The sequence below is a fragment of the Martes martes genome, assembly GCF_963455335.1.
Source record: "Martes martes genome assembly, chromosome: 10".
NCBI classification, from domain to species: Eukaryota; Metazoa; Chordata; class Mammalia; order Carnivora; family Mustelidae; genus Martes; species Martes martes.
Window position 1 is genome coordinate 57875156 of NC_137898.1, and position 14072 is coordinate 57889227.

General features: G+C 37.4%; 1 protein-coding gene across 3 annotated transcripts in view; it reads left to right on the plus strand.

Annotated features, from left to right (window-relative positions):
* Positions 1–14072, plus strand: part of NUP98 (nucleoporin 98 and 96 precursor) — a 117907-nt gene that overhangs the window by 46693 nt on the left and 57142 nt on the right. For all 3 annotated transcript variants that reach the window (XM_080814906.1, XM_080814907.1, XM_080814908.1), the window contains exons 12-14: positions 2105–2245; positions 10221–10354; positions 13310–13497. In XM_080814906.1, coding sequence (XP_080671032.1) covers positions 2105–2245; positions 10221–10354; positions 13310–13497 — 463 coding nt within the window. The remainder of the gene's footprint in view (positions 1–2104; positions 2246–10220; positions 10355–13309; positions 13498–14072) is intronic.

Genomic DNA, 14072 nt, shown 5'->3' on the forward strand with positions numbered 1-14072 from the left:
TTTTTGGGGGTTATTGAAATAACAGTGATTTTTAGACTGTTTTATGGTTTTTCATCCAGGATTGCTACAAAGGTGAGGGAAATACACACCCATCCAGATGAGAAGTTTTTGTCCATTTTATTTTTTTATATTTTATCTTTTTAAAAGATTTTATTTATTTGTCAGAGAGAGAGAGTGCACAAGCAGTGGGTTATGGCAGACAGAGGGAGAAGCAAGCTCCCCACTGAGCAAGGATCCTGGTGCTGGACTTGATCCCAGGCCCCTGGGATTATGACCTGAGCCAAAGGCAGGTGCTTTAACTGACTGAGCCACCCAGGTGTCCCTGTCTATGTTATATATTGGGGTTTCTTTTAAGTTTTTGTTCAGGGGGTAAAGAGGTATTTGTTCCCTGGAAAAATAAAGAATTCTGAAATTTTTGCTGTAAACTATGTCCTTCAAGGAAGTAATTTCAGTTTTTCTTGGAATTTTCAGCAATTTCTAATGGTTTGGAACATTAAAAGGAGTCTCATGTCCTGTTCCAAAGCTGGGATTTGGGAGAAATAATCCCTTTGCTTCATTGTTGTCTTCTTGTTAATAATGAGGTTATATAGTTAAGTAATGTTTTGTCCATTCAGTAGTTACCTTCACTAATTTATATTGTATGGAATCTTTGAGTATAGAGTTCCTGTCTTTCCTTTTTTTTTAAATCGTAATCTCTGAGCAGTTTGTATTTTATTTATTTTTTTTAAAGATTTTTCTTAGAGTGCAAGTGAGTGGAGAGGGAGAGAGAATCTCAAGCAGGCTCCACACTGAGCACAGAGCCCAATGAGGGGCTTGATTTCACACCCTGAGACCGTGACCTGAGCTGAAATCAAGAGTCTGAAGCTTAACTGACAGAGCCACCCTGATGTCCCTCAATATTTTTGACCTCTGAAGTATTTTATCTTTGAAGTGATTTTTATCTCACTTCATTGTTGCATTAAAAGGAACTTTAGATCTTCTAAATTGCCGGTAACTTTTTTAGGAGGAGGGGATGGAAATTAAAAAAATTTATGTCAATAATTTATCCTGAACAAATTTACCCCATTTTCACTGCCAACAACAAGATCCATAAGCAAAATTCATTAAGATTTAAAACATAAGTTTCTGCAGTGGGTTTCCCCTTGGTGAAAATAAGTTTTTATTCCATCTGGTCCGATACATGATGAAACTTGAGTCTGCTTGGTAAGCACATCACAAGGCATTTAGTTTTCTTTCTTTCTTTTTTTTCTTTCTTACTTAATCTCTGTATTCCAAGTGAGACTCTAACTCTCAACCCCAAGATCAAGAATTACATGCTCTTCCAACTAAGCCAACCAGGTGCCCCTGTTTAGCTTTTTAGAAAACAAAACATTTATCTTGGTATAAAGTAGTTTTCACGAGATGGTATATTTGAAAGTATTACTTTTCTTGCTCACTGTTCAAAGAAGATGTATTGGGTTTGGTTTTCTATAGTTTAGCCTGTATGTTAGTAAAAAAGATGACATTGTGATTGGTTCAGCTTCATTTTTTGATTTGCAAATACTGGAATTTAAGACGACTTGAATTTTTTTTAATTCTTTCAAACTCTGTATTACTGTAGTGTAGCAATTAAGAACCCTAATTGTATTGGCAGATGCACCAAGGTTTGAACCTCATTCTCACCATTTATTACATTTATGACATTGAGTCGATTACTAAATCCTCAGTTTTCTCATCTGTTAAATGTGGATATTCCCTACTTCGGGCTTATGAAGATTAATTGAGATACTAGCTAATATTTAATGAGTATTAGTATCTACCAATCCTCTTTTAAATGCTTAATATGTGTTTATTCATTTTAGCCTTAGGATAAATACCTATGTATTACTATCTCATGTTACAGTTGAGGAAACTGAAGCACAGAGAGGTTAAATATTTTGCCTCTGATGTATATAATGTACTCAGCACAGTGCCTGGCAATAATTAGCATTTACTGTATTACCTCTTGTTGAAATGAGTGGTCATTATGAAGTTTCCAAATGTATTATATTTTTAAGTAACTGACCTCTGGCATAACATTCAAAGGATCTCCTGTGGCACTTTTTCTTTCCTCTTGTCTCCATAGCTCTTGGTGCTGGACAGGCATCTTTGTTTGGGAACAACCAACCTAAGATCGGAGGGCCTCTTGGTACAGGAGCCTTTGGGGCCCCTGGATTTAATACTACGACAGCCACTTTGGGCTTTGGAGCCCCCCAGGCCCCAGTAGGTAAGTGTCAGTCACTTTAGAAGGCTTTACTCCATTTATTTCTTGCTAAAACTTGACTTGGTGACCTGATTTTCCTCCCAGTCCATCCCACCCCTACCAAAGCAGTACACAGACACACATCACTTAATAGTCATGTGGTGCAGAAGGGCTTGCAATGGATCCTGGCCTTTTCTGCTTCCCCACTCCCAGGCTTGGTCCCCTAAAGAGACTGCTTTGTTACTGCCACTTTGTTTCCTGGTTTATAGTTAAGTTTATATCTCTAAATGATTTGCTTATGTTGCTGTGTTGTGCTTTATTTATTAAGTCTTAAGTAAATTTAACTTGTTAATGATAGATGAGAAATAGAGCTCACTTATCACCTACCTGTGTTCTCTATTCACTTCTCCTAATAGAGCTATGTTACTAAATACCTTAGTTTAGTTTTCTCTACTGGAGTGTCTTTTATACTTCATTCATTTGAATGCCCTTTTCTAGTTTTCGCCCTCGCTGCCTCCTACCTCTGTTGTTACTATTTTTAACTTAAAATTAACTTTTTAGCTTAAATGTCTTTTTAAAAGAAATTTGTTCTTTGGAGATTAAAAAAAAAAAAAAACCATTATCACCTGGCATAAATAGAGTGAGTGAATGAGAGCAAGAGAAAGATGTACGATAAAGTTCATCTCCCATATTGTCATGATCTGTGTACCACATTTGAATAAGCCTTTTGCAAATTTAAGCCATGTCCCTACATACTTCTACTTATTCTATCAACTGAGAGAGTATTTCTTGAGTCCCCTTGATCAAGTAAGGGTATTAGTGCCCTTTCTTACGCTTCTTTTTTTTCCTCATTTCTTTTTTTGCCATCTTTATATTTTCATATTGATAACAATGATAATGTATTCTGTCCTATAATTACCTTCATCTTTTCTCTGATAAAAGAATAGTTTAAAAGTTGTAAATGTGAACACAGCATATTATTACAACTGTGAAATTATTGCTGCCCAGCCACATAAACACTTTTTTTATACAGCTTTTTCGTTCTCCTGGAATTTGTAATTCTTTTTCCCCCTTGGATTACCAGCTCTTATTACCTTCCTAAATTGGTTCAAATTCTTAAGAATGGTATCAGAATTCTTTTACTTTGGATACGTCATTCATTGATCCCTCTGTCCCTCCTACAGCAGTGTGAACTCTTGATTATTCCGTAGGCCTTCATCATCGCTCCCAGTATTCCCTTCAAGTCTACTTAGTGGGAACTGCTCTGTCCTAGGTGTAGGTTTTTCCCTTTTATTTATTTCCTGAATTGTCTGGAATGTGTTTTTCAGTAAAGCCTATATGAAGGGTAAACTTTGATCACTTATAGGTCTGAAAATACCTTTTTTTGTTCCTCATGCTTTAATGTTAGGGAATTCTATTGTGAAAATTTATCCCAGAACTTGGACTATATTGTTTGCATTAACCATTATATGAGAAGTCTGATGCCTTTCTGATTCTTGAGACTTGTTCAGCTACTACCCCCACAAGCATTTAGGATTTTCCCTTTGTCCTGAAATTTCACTGAATTGCTTATACCCTGTCTTTTTTTTTTTTTTTTTAAGATTTATTATTTTTTTTAGAGTGGGGGGAGGGGCAGGGGAGAGAGAGATTCTTTTTTCTTTTTTTTTTAATTAACATACAATGTATTATTTGTTTCAGGGCTACAGGTCTGTGATTCATCAGTCTTACACAATTCTTCGCACTCACCATAGCACATACCCTCCCCAAAGTTCATCACCCAGCCACCCCATCCCTCCCACACCCCTCCACTCCAGCAACCCTGTTTTGTTTCCTGAGATTAAGAGTCTCTTATGGCCAACAGACACATGAAAAATTGCTCCACATCACTTGGCATCATGGAAATACAAATCAAAACCACAATGAGATCCACCTCTCACACCAGTCAGAATGGCTAAAATTAACAAGTCAGGAAATGACAGATGTTGAGAGGATGTGGAGAAAGGGGAACCCTCCTACACTGTTGAGGGGAATTCCAGAGTGGTGCAGCCACTCTGGAAAACAGCATGGAGGTTCCTCAAAAAGTTGAAAATAGAGCTACCCTACGACCCAGCAATCGTACTACTGGGTATTTACCCTAAAGATACAAATGTAGTGATCCGAAGGGGCACATGCACCCAAATGTTTATAGCACCAGTGTCCACAATAGCCAAAGTATGGAAAGATCCTAGATGTCCATCAACAGATGAATGGATAAAGAAGGGGTGGTATATATACACAATGGGATACTATGCAGCCATCAAAAGAAATGAAATCTTGCCATTTGTAATGACGTGGCTGAAACTAGAGGGTATTATGCTGAGCGAAATAAGTCAATCAGAGAAAGACAATTATATGATCTCCCTGATAACGAGGAATTTGAGAGGCAAAGTGGGGGGTTTGGGGGGTAGGGAAGGAAAAAATGAAACAAGATCTGATCGGGAGGGAGACAAACCATAAGAGACTCTTAATCTCACAAAACAAACTGAAAGTTGCTGTGGGGGAGGGGGGTATGGAGAGGGTGGTTGGGTAATGGACATTGGGGAGGGTATGTGCTATGGTGAGTGCTGTGAAATGTGTAAGCCTGACGATTCACAAACCTGTACCCCTGGGGCTAATAATACATGATATGTTAATTTAAAAAAAGAGTCTTTTGGGGCGCCTGGGTGGCTCAGTGGGTTAAGCCTCTGCCTTCGGCTCGGGTCATGGTCCCAGGGTCCTGGGATCGAGCCCCACATCGGGCTCTCTGCTCGGCAGGGAGCCTGCTTCCCCCTCTTTCTCTGCCTGCCTCTCTGCTTACTTGTGATCTCTCTCTCTGTGTCAAATAAATAAATAAAATCTTAAAAAATTTAAAAAAAGAAAAAAAAAGAGTCTTTTATGCTTTGTCAGATTCTTTTTTTTTTTATAAATTTTTTTAAATTATTATTTTTATTAACATATCATGTATTATTTGCCCCAGGGGTACAGGTCTGTGAATCGTCAGGCTTACACACTTCATAGACTCACCATATTGCCTACCCTCCCCATGTCAGAAAGATTCTTAAGCAGGTTCTACGCCCAGCCTGGAGCCTGACTTGGGGCTTGATCTCCCAACCCTGACATCATGATCTGAGCCAAGATCAAGAGTCCGACACTTAACCAGCTGAGCCACTCATGTGCACCATTTCTGTCTTAATGCTTGATTTTTAAACTTTGTTTCTATTTTTCAGGAGGTTTCTGAATGTCCTGTAAATCATCCTTTTGAATTCTTATTTTCAACTTAAAAGAATTCTTTCTCATTTCTGAAAGTTCCCTTTTTCAAGCATTCAGTTCTTAGATTCAATTTTTTCTTGAAACTTTGTTAACTGGCATTAAAAAAATTTTTTAGGACTTTTCTGTGCCTTAAATCTTAAGGATTATTTTTGCTTTGGTCCTACTCTTTAATGCTCTGTGATCTTTACCATTCATATTCAAGAATAAAATAATAAAAAGCTCACTGGCATTGTATGTATATGAGTAGAGCTTGTTTACCAGTAAGTTTCACTTTAAGTAATTCAGGAACCAACTATTATCCATGGGTCCTCTGATTGTTAGAATGCCACATTCTTAGCTCTGGGATGATGCAAGTACTGAAACTAGTTGCCCCTGTTCTTTCCATATGTTAACTTGGATTCATCAGAGGCACGCTCTCTGATGTTTGGCTTATCTGTTGAGGATCAGGGATTAAGAGGATGAAGGTATGGGTGTTTTGTGTATGTACTTTGCATTGGTTCATCTCTCCCGCTTTCATTCTCACTTCATCAAACTTGGTGTCATTGAATCCCTAATCTTTCTGGGATTCTACAGGGCAGATATGCTCCACTTTGGCCTCTTACACCCTTTGAATGTACTCTAAGCTATACTTCGCTCTGTCCTGCTTTGTCACTCCTCTGTCCACTTCTTTCCCCTAGAAATTTGTTATATTTTATCTTCTGTTCATTTGTTATGTCCCATTCTTTGTCATTGTGGGTTATATATATATATATTTTTTTTGTTTGTTTGTTTGTTTTAAACGTAGATTTTACTTAAGGGCACCTGGGCGGCCCAGTTGGTTAAGCATCTGCCTTTGGCTCAGATCATGATCCTGGCGTCCTGGGATTGAGCCATGCATCAGGCTTTTTGCTCTGTGGGGAGCCTGCTTCTCCCTCTCACTCTGTACTTTCTTACTGTTTGTACATGCACATGCACTCTCTTTCTCCCCCTCCTCCCCCCCCTCAAATAAATAAAATCTTCTTAAAAAAAAAAAAAACAGATTTTACTTAGATCTTTGGTGTTGAGGTGAATTAGAAGTCTAATTGATTTGTGTGAACATTAGAATCAACTTTATCATTAAAAGATATTTTCACTTTTCTTTCTATTCCTTAGTTTTAGTTGTTTTCAATAGAAGAATGTACCATAAATACTGTAACCTGCCATTTTTAGTTGATAGTGTTTTGAATAGTTTGGGTTTTTAAATTTTTTTTAAATATTTTAAAAAATATATTTACTCCTGAGAGAGAGGCAGAGGGAGAAAGAAGCAGGTTCCCCCATGGAGCAGGGAGCCCGATGTGGGACTCCATCCCAGAACCCTGGGATCGTGACCTGAGCCGAAGGCAGATACTTTTTTTTTTTTTTTAAGATTTTATTTATTTATTTGACAGAGATCACATAAGTAGGCAGAGAGACAGGCAAAGAGAGAGGGAGGGAAGCAGGCTCCCCACTGAGCAGAGCGCCTGATGCGGGGCTTGATCCCAGCATCCTGGGACCAGGACCCGAGCCGAAGGCAGAGGCTTCAACCCACTGAGCCACCCAGGTGCCCCCAAAGGCAGATACTTAACGGACTGAACTATCCAGGCACCCAGTGTTCTTTTTTTTTAAGATTTTATTTATTTATTTGTTTTTAAGATTTTACTTACTTATTTGACAGAGAGAGAGATCACAAGTAGGCAGAGAGGCAGCCATAGAGGGAGGGGGAAGGAGGCCCCCTGCTGAGCAGAGAGCCCAATGCAGGGCCCTATCCCAGGACCCTGGGATCATGACCTGAGCTGAAGGTAGAGGCCCAACCCACTGAGCCACCCAGGCGCCCCACCAATGATTTTTGATAATTCATCTTTTCCTAAAGTCAATTAAAAGTTCTTGATATGAGCGTTTGATATTGCATTTACATATGGTACTGTTACCACACATTTAAAAGTAGCTGTATTGCCTTTTAGAATATAATGTATTACTTGTTTCAGGGGTACAGGTCTATGATTCATCAGTCTTACACAATTCACAGCACTCAACCTTGACATACACCCTCCCCAATGTCCCATCACCCAGCCCCCCCATCCCTCCCACCTCTAACCCCTCCAGCAACCCTTAATTTGTTTCCTGAGATTAAGATTCTCTTATGGTTTGTCTCCCTCTGGTTTTGTCTTGTTTCATTTTTCCCTCCCCCATCATCCTCTGTCTTGTTTCTCAAATTCCTCGTATCAGTGAGATCATATGATAATTGTCTTTCTCTGTTAATAGTAGAAACCAAAGAAAAGGAATGTATATCTTTGCATCATAGGATGTTTGTTGGAGGGTGCTTTAGAGCTAATGTGAATTCTGTCTTAACTGTGGGAGTTCCTCAGTTACAGTTTTCCAAGTCAGTCTCATCCATTGTTTTATTTAGGTTGTTTAGAAGCCAAAACATGACTCCGTAGAATTACCATTCAGTGATTCTACTTTTACCTCCTAAGCTAAGCAAACCGGTCTGTTACAGTTTGTTTGCAGTAACCTTATTGTCTTTTTTCCAGATAAAATATCATCAGGTTTTTCTATTCTCAGACTTCATTTTTTATACTTTTTCCTGTCCCCTTTAATCATTTGGTCATGATGTGGCTTTTCAGTATATTTTCAAATTATTGTGACCAGAATTGAATATAACACAAACATAAAACATAAATAAAACAACTAGTGCTTATGCTTTTTGCTAACATATCAGCTCTCTTATCTATATTTTAAGTAATACAGTTAACTTAGAGAACATTTCATATTTAAACATACAAAAATAAGAACATCCTGTTCACACACTTTTCTGATTACGTTTGGATTTGTAAAAGGGGTTCTTACTCTCTTGAGTAAGCCCAGATAGGGTGACCTATTATACTTGGGATCAGGTGGTGCAGGTCAGTGTTATTTTTGATGGATAATTGCCTGTCCAGTAACATACTAACTAGTGAATATTAGAATTCTTATAAAAGCATGCAGGTTTTCTTGCGTCTCCTTGAATAGTCCATATAATAGTATTATGCTGTTACTGTGTGGCACTTTGTACCAAAGCTACTTTTTTATATTTTTTTCTCACTGATACTTAAATTGGATTTCAGAACTTTCTGAATACATGATGATTTGCTATATGCTCTTTAAAATGACATCTCCTCTTGGTTACATAGTCTTTTTTTTTTTTTTTTTTTAAGATTTTATTTATCCATCTGAGAGAGGGAGAGAGCGAGAGAAAGCATGAGAGAGGAGGAGATCAGAGGGAGAAGCAGACTCCCCGTGGAGCTGGGAGCCAGATGCAGGACTCGATCCCTGGAGTCTGGGATCGTGACCTGAGCAAAAGGCAGTTGCTTAACCAACTGAGCCACCCAGGTGCTCTGGGTTTCACAGTCTTGAGCAAACTTGTACTCTCTCCTTACATATTAGCATACAGTATTTTAGTATTTAATTAATACAGCGGGTTTTAAGAAAGCTTAATTTGACTAAGGTGGATTTACCCCTTTTTCGCTAATTTAGCTTTAGCTGTCCGGTGTTTGTTGTTTTTGCTGCTGCAGTGTGGTTTTTTCCAAATGTTTTGTTTGTGGGACTCCTTCAGTGTAAATTATCTTACTGTATTTTGGCATTAGCCATGTTTTAAACACTTATAAAGGAAGAAAGCATTTTTATCTCTAAAGGGACTTTGGTATGATTTAATTTTTTTTAATCAGTATTTTTGGAAATATTTTGGAGTTTCTTCATCAATCAGGATATAACACAAATAGTTGCAGCAGTTTTCTTGTTTGTTTTTTACTGTGTGTGATTATAGATCATCATTCCTTGTCTATTCCCTAAATTCTCTGTGAATAATTACGTGTTTTTACACTTTAGAAGAAAATTAGACTAATTGGGGTGATATTTTTTCTTTCAATTTTTACTTGAGTATAATATGCATATTAAATGTAAATAATAAACTTAACAGCCATTTCCATTTTTTATTTGCCCCTTTCTTACTTGATAGTCTTAGTATACTTAATATTTTTTATTCTGGAATTTTTACTTCTTAAGTTAAACCAAAGATATTTCCTTATTTCCACTGTGAAACACATTGTCATTATTTTTAATAACTATTTAACCCACCTTGTTGATGTAGCTTGATTTTTACAACTGTTAATGTTGGATATAGGTTGTTTCCAAGTCGTAACAATTACAGATACTATTTATTGAATAATTACAAACATTTCTTTGATTCTAGTTTAATTAAACCCTTGGGTTAAATTTCCATGATTGAAATGAGTAGGTTAAAAAAATACAAAAATAGTATTTGTGTATGGTCTTTTTGTTTCTTTTAGACAGAGTAAACCAATTTATCATGTTTCTAGAAGCGAAGACTATAATTCTTTTCATATAGCTGTGGCACTGATAGATAATGAGGTAGACACAAAATATTTCTTCAAGGTTGTTTTAAATTGCATTTCATTGATTATTAGTGACAATGAACATCTAAGTAAAATTTTTTGTGTGTTGTCTCTTTATGAAATGCCTCTTTGAATCTTTTACCCATTAGTTTGACTGTTAATTTTCCTCACAGTTTGCTCCTCTGCACTCCACCAATAATGCCATTGAGTGAGTCTGAACATTTTGAAGACCTCTCCAAAATGATTCTGTGTTCTCTTGCTATAACTGCATTGGATCCCTAGACTGACATCTTGCCTTCTCTTTTCTTTTTTTTTTCAAAAAGCTCTGACCGATCCCAATGCTTCTGCTGCCCAGCAAGCTGTTCTCCAACAGCACATCAATAGTTTAACATACTCACCTTTTGGAGACTCTCCTCTCTTCCGGAATCCCATGTCAGACCCTAAGAAGAAAGAAGAGGTAAATTTAAGGAAGCTTTTGTGAAGTTTATTCTCAGATCAAGAGAAACTAAATGTGCAGAATATAATTTCTTACATATAGAACCTAAACAAAGCTAGGTGTAAGTAAGTTTTTAAGATACATTATCTATGCTTTTCACTGAGTCAGGAGATACATTATGTTTGCTATATCTGGAAGGCAGCATGACTAAAACAGTGAAATCAACGCTGGACTGGAGGTGAGGGCTGAGACTTTTCAATACCTGAAATAAGGCATGTATTATTATTATTTTTTAAAGATTTTATTTATTTATTTGACAGAGATCACAAGTAGGCAGAGAGAGAGGGAGGGGGGGAAGCAGACTCCCTGCTAAGCAGAGAGCCCAATGCGGGGCTTGATCCCAGGACTCTGGGATCATGACCTGAGCTGAAGGCAGAAGCTTTAACCCACTGAGCCACCCAGGCACCCAAGGCATGTATTATTATTCCCATTTTATAGTTGAGCAAACCAAGGCTCAGAGAGGCTGATTTTCCTAAAATCATGATATTCTTAAGTGGCATAGCAATATCTTTTCTTCTGGTTTCTACAGTTAACTTTGTCTTAATTTTTTATGCTCTGAGATGATCTTCTCGCTGTGGTGTGGATTAAAAGTAGGCTTTGGTCTGTTTAATCCTTGTGTTACTACGTACAATCCGAGGCCTTGAAGATATTTTTTTTTTTTTAAGATTTTATTGTATTTATTTGACAGATAGGGATCACAAGTAGGCAGAGAGGCAGGCAGAGAGAGGAGGAAGCAGGCTCCCTGTTGAGCAGAGAGCCCGATGTGGGGCTCGATCCCAGGACCCCGGGATCATGACCTGAGCTGAAGGCAGAGCCCTCAACCTACTGAGCCACCCAGGCGCCCCTTGAGGGTATCTTTTTGCCTCCAAATGTGTTTCTTCATCTGTAAAATGGGAATAGTAATACTGTCTAATGTTGAGCATTAAATGAGATAATGCATGCCTGGCTTATAATAAGTTAGTCAGTCTACAGATCCTATTATTCAGTTATTTATGTCATCTCACTTCTCCCTTAGCTGGTTCTTGAATTACCTTACAACTAGTTATAAAGAGAAGTAAGATAGGAATTTAAAGTACTTTTTAACCCTGCTGTATAAATGTAAGTTTTGCTTAGATGAAAATTATTTGTGGGACGTCAGTTAAGTATCTGACTTTTTTTTTTTTTAAGATTTCATTTATTTGACAGAGATCACAAGTAGGCAGAGAGAGAGAGGAGGAAGCAGGCTCCCTGCTGAGGAGAGAGACCGATGCAGGGCTTGATCCCAGAACCCTAGGATCATGACCTGAGCCAAAGGCAGAGGCTAAAACCACTAGCCACCCAGGCACCTTAAGTGTCTGACTTTTGATCTCACCCTTAGGATCATGAGTTCAAGCCCTGCACTGGGCTCTGTGCTGGATGTGGAGCCTACTTTAAGAAAGAAAAGAAAAGGAAATTATTTGTTATTTGTGCAGCATAATTATAGGCCTAAGTATGTGCTAGTCACTGTGTTTACTGCTGAGGATACAAAACGAAAACAAGAACATCATCTAAGAGCTTACTATTTACTTAATGAGGAAGATTGGATCTGTTAATGTGTTTAAATTTACTCAAGCTCAATATAATAAATACAGTAGTAAAATAGCCCATCAGCTGATGAATGGATAAACAAAATGTGTGTGTGTATGTATGTGTGTGTGTATGTATATATATGTGTGTGTACGTACACACACACAAGATGAAATATCTTTCAGTCATGAATGAAATATGTTCGTGTGTGTGTACTGAAGGCGGAGGCTTTAACCCACTGAGCCACCCAGGTGCCTTCTTTTTTTTTTTTTTAACAGAATTACGTTTTGTATGTATATGTATGTGTACACACACACAAGATGAAATATCTTTCAGTCATAAAAAGGAATGAAATACTGATAATGTGTTCTGTATAACATGGATGAACCTTGAAAACATTATGCTATGTGAAAGAAACCCGACACAAGAGGCCACATGATTCCATTTATATAAAATGCCTACAATAGGCAAATGTATTGAGACAAAGGGGATTCATGTTTGCCTAGGGTAAGGGGTGGAATTGGGAGGCACAGCATTTCTTGTTGGAGTGAGGGAAATGTTTTGGACTTAGTGGTGATTCTTGCACAACTTAGTAGATATACTACACCCCCCTGAACACTATATGTTACAGTGGTGAATATCATGTTAAGGAAGAGTGTATATTTTGGGGGGAGTGTGATAAGGCTTTGCAAAAGAGGTAACATTTAACTTTTTTTGAGGATATATGGAGAAGTTGGTAGATGTAGGTCAAGACATCCCAAGCAGTGGCACACAATTAAGAGATCACAAAAAAGATCTAGGAAGATTCATTGTTGCTGAAGTGTAAATAGTCTGTATTGTAAAGAGAAGCAAACGGTGACAAGGTTTTATTATGTTAGACATTGTTGTTTCAAATGGTTATATAATCCTAAGAATAATGTTAAGGAAAACAAATATATAACATCCTGCAGATGTTGTAGAAATATAATAAAGGTACCATCAAAATTAACCTGAAGTCTTATTTTAGTTATATGTCTCTTCTACAAACTTGTAATTTCCTCAGAAATCAGGGAAAATGATTTCATTATCTTTATTGCCAGTACTTAGTGTTTGATTCATGGCAACTATCAGTGTTTACTAAATGCTTGAATAAATGTGAGCTAATACTATTTTTTTTTTCCAGAGTGATTTGGATTGCACAGAAATTGAATATTAATTCATGGGTGCATGTCATTTTACTTTGAAGCTTAAGATTTTTGGTTTAGTTGAAAAATAAACAGAGGTATCTAGCTGGGTAAATGGCAGAGATATTTGAACTCTGTTCCTAAGAATTTTTAAGGCCAAATAATACATTTGAGTTAAACTGGAGCTTTACTTGCTTTTGTTTTTCAGAGATTGAAACCAACAAATCCAGCAGCCCAGAAGGCTCTCACTACACCTACTCATTATAAACTAACACCCCGCCCTGCCACCAGAGTTCGACCAAAGGCTTTACAAACAACAGGCACAGCCAAGTCACATCTCTTTGATGGGTTAGATGACGATGAGCCATCCTTAGCCAATGGAGCATTCATGCCCAAGTGAGTTTATTTTTAACATAAATTAAATGTAAATATTAATTTAAACTAAGTACAAGATATATATTTTCCTGAAGGCAGTACAAATGTTAAAAGTTTAGGTTTTTGTTTGTTTAAAGATTTATCTGTTTATGTTAGAGAGAGAAAGAGCATGGGCACACTCGAGTAGGGGAAGGGGCAGGGGGAGAGAGTCTTCAAGCAAACTCTACTTAGCACAGAGCCCAAACCTTGAGGGTAGGGGCAGGTGGCTTGACCTGGGGCTCTGTCCCATGACCCATGAGATAATGAATGGCCTGAGGCAAAACCAAGAGTCAGACATTTAACCAGCTGAGCCACCCAGGCACCCCTGTTTTTAATTTGAAAAATAGAGAATATCACAAATAATAAAAGTGGCATAATCATTCTCAGGGATGACCATCGTTAACATAAAAGTATTTTTATTAATATACTTCTAGTTTTACGTATGCAGGTTTTTTGTTTTATTTTGAGATTTTGGTCTTCACATAATTTTGTTTTGTTTTGTTTTTAAAGATTTTATTTATTTATTTGACAGACAGAGATCACAAGTAGGCAGAGAG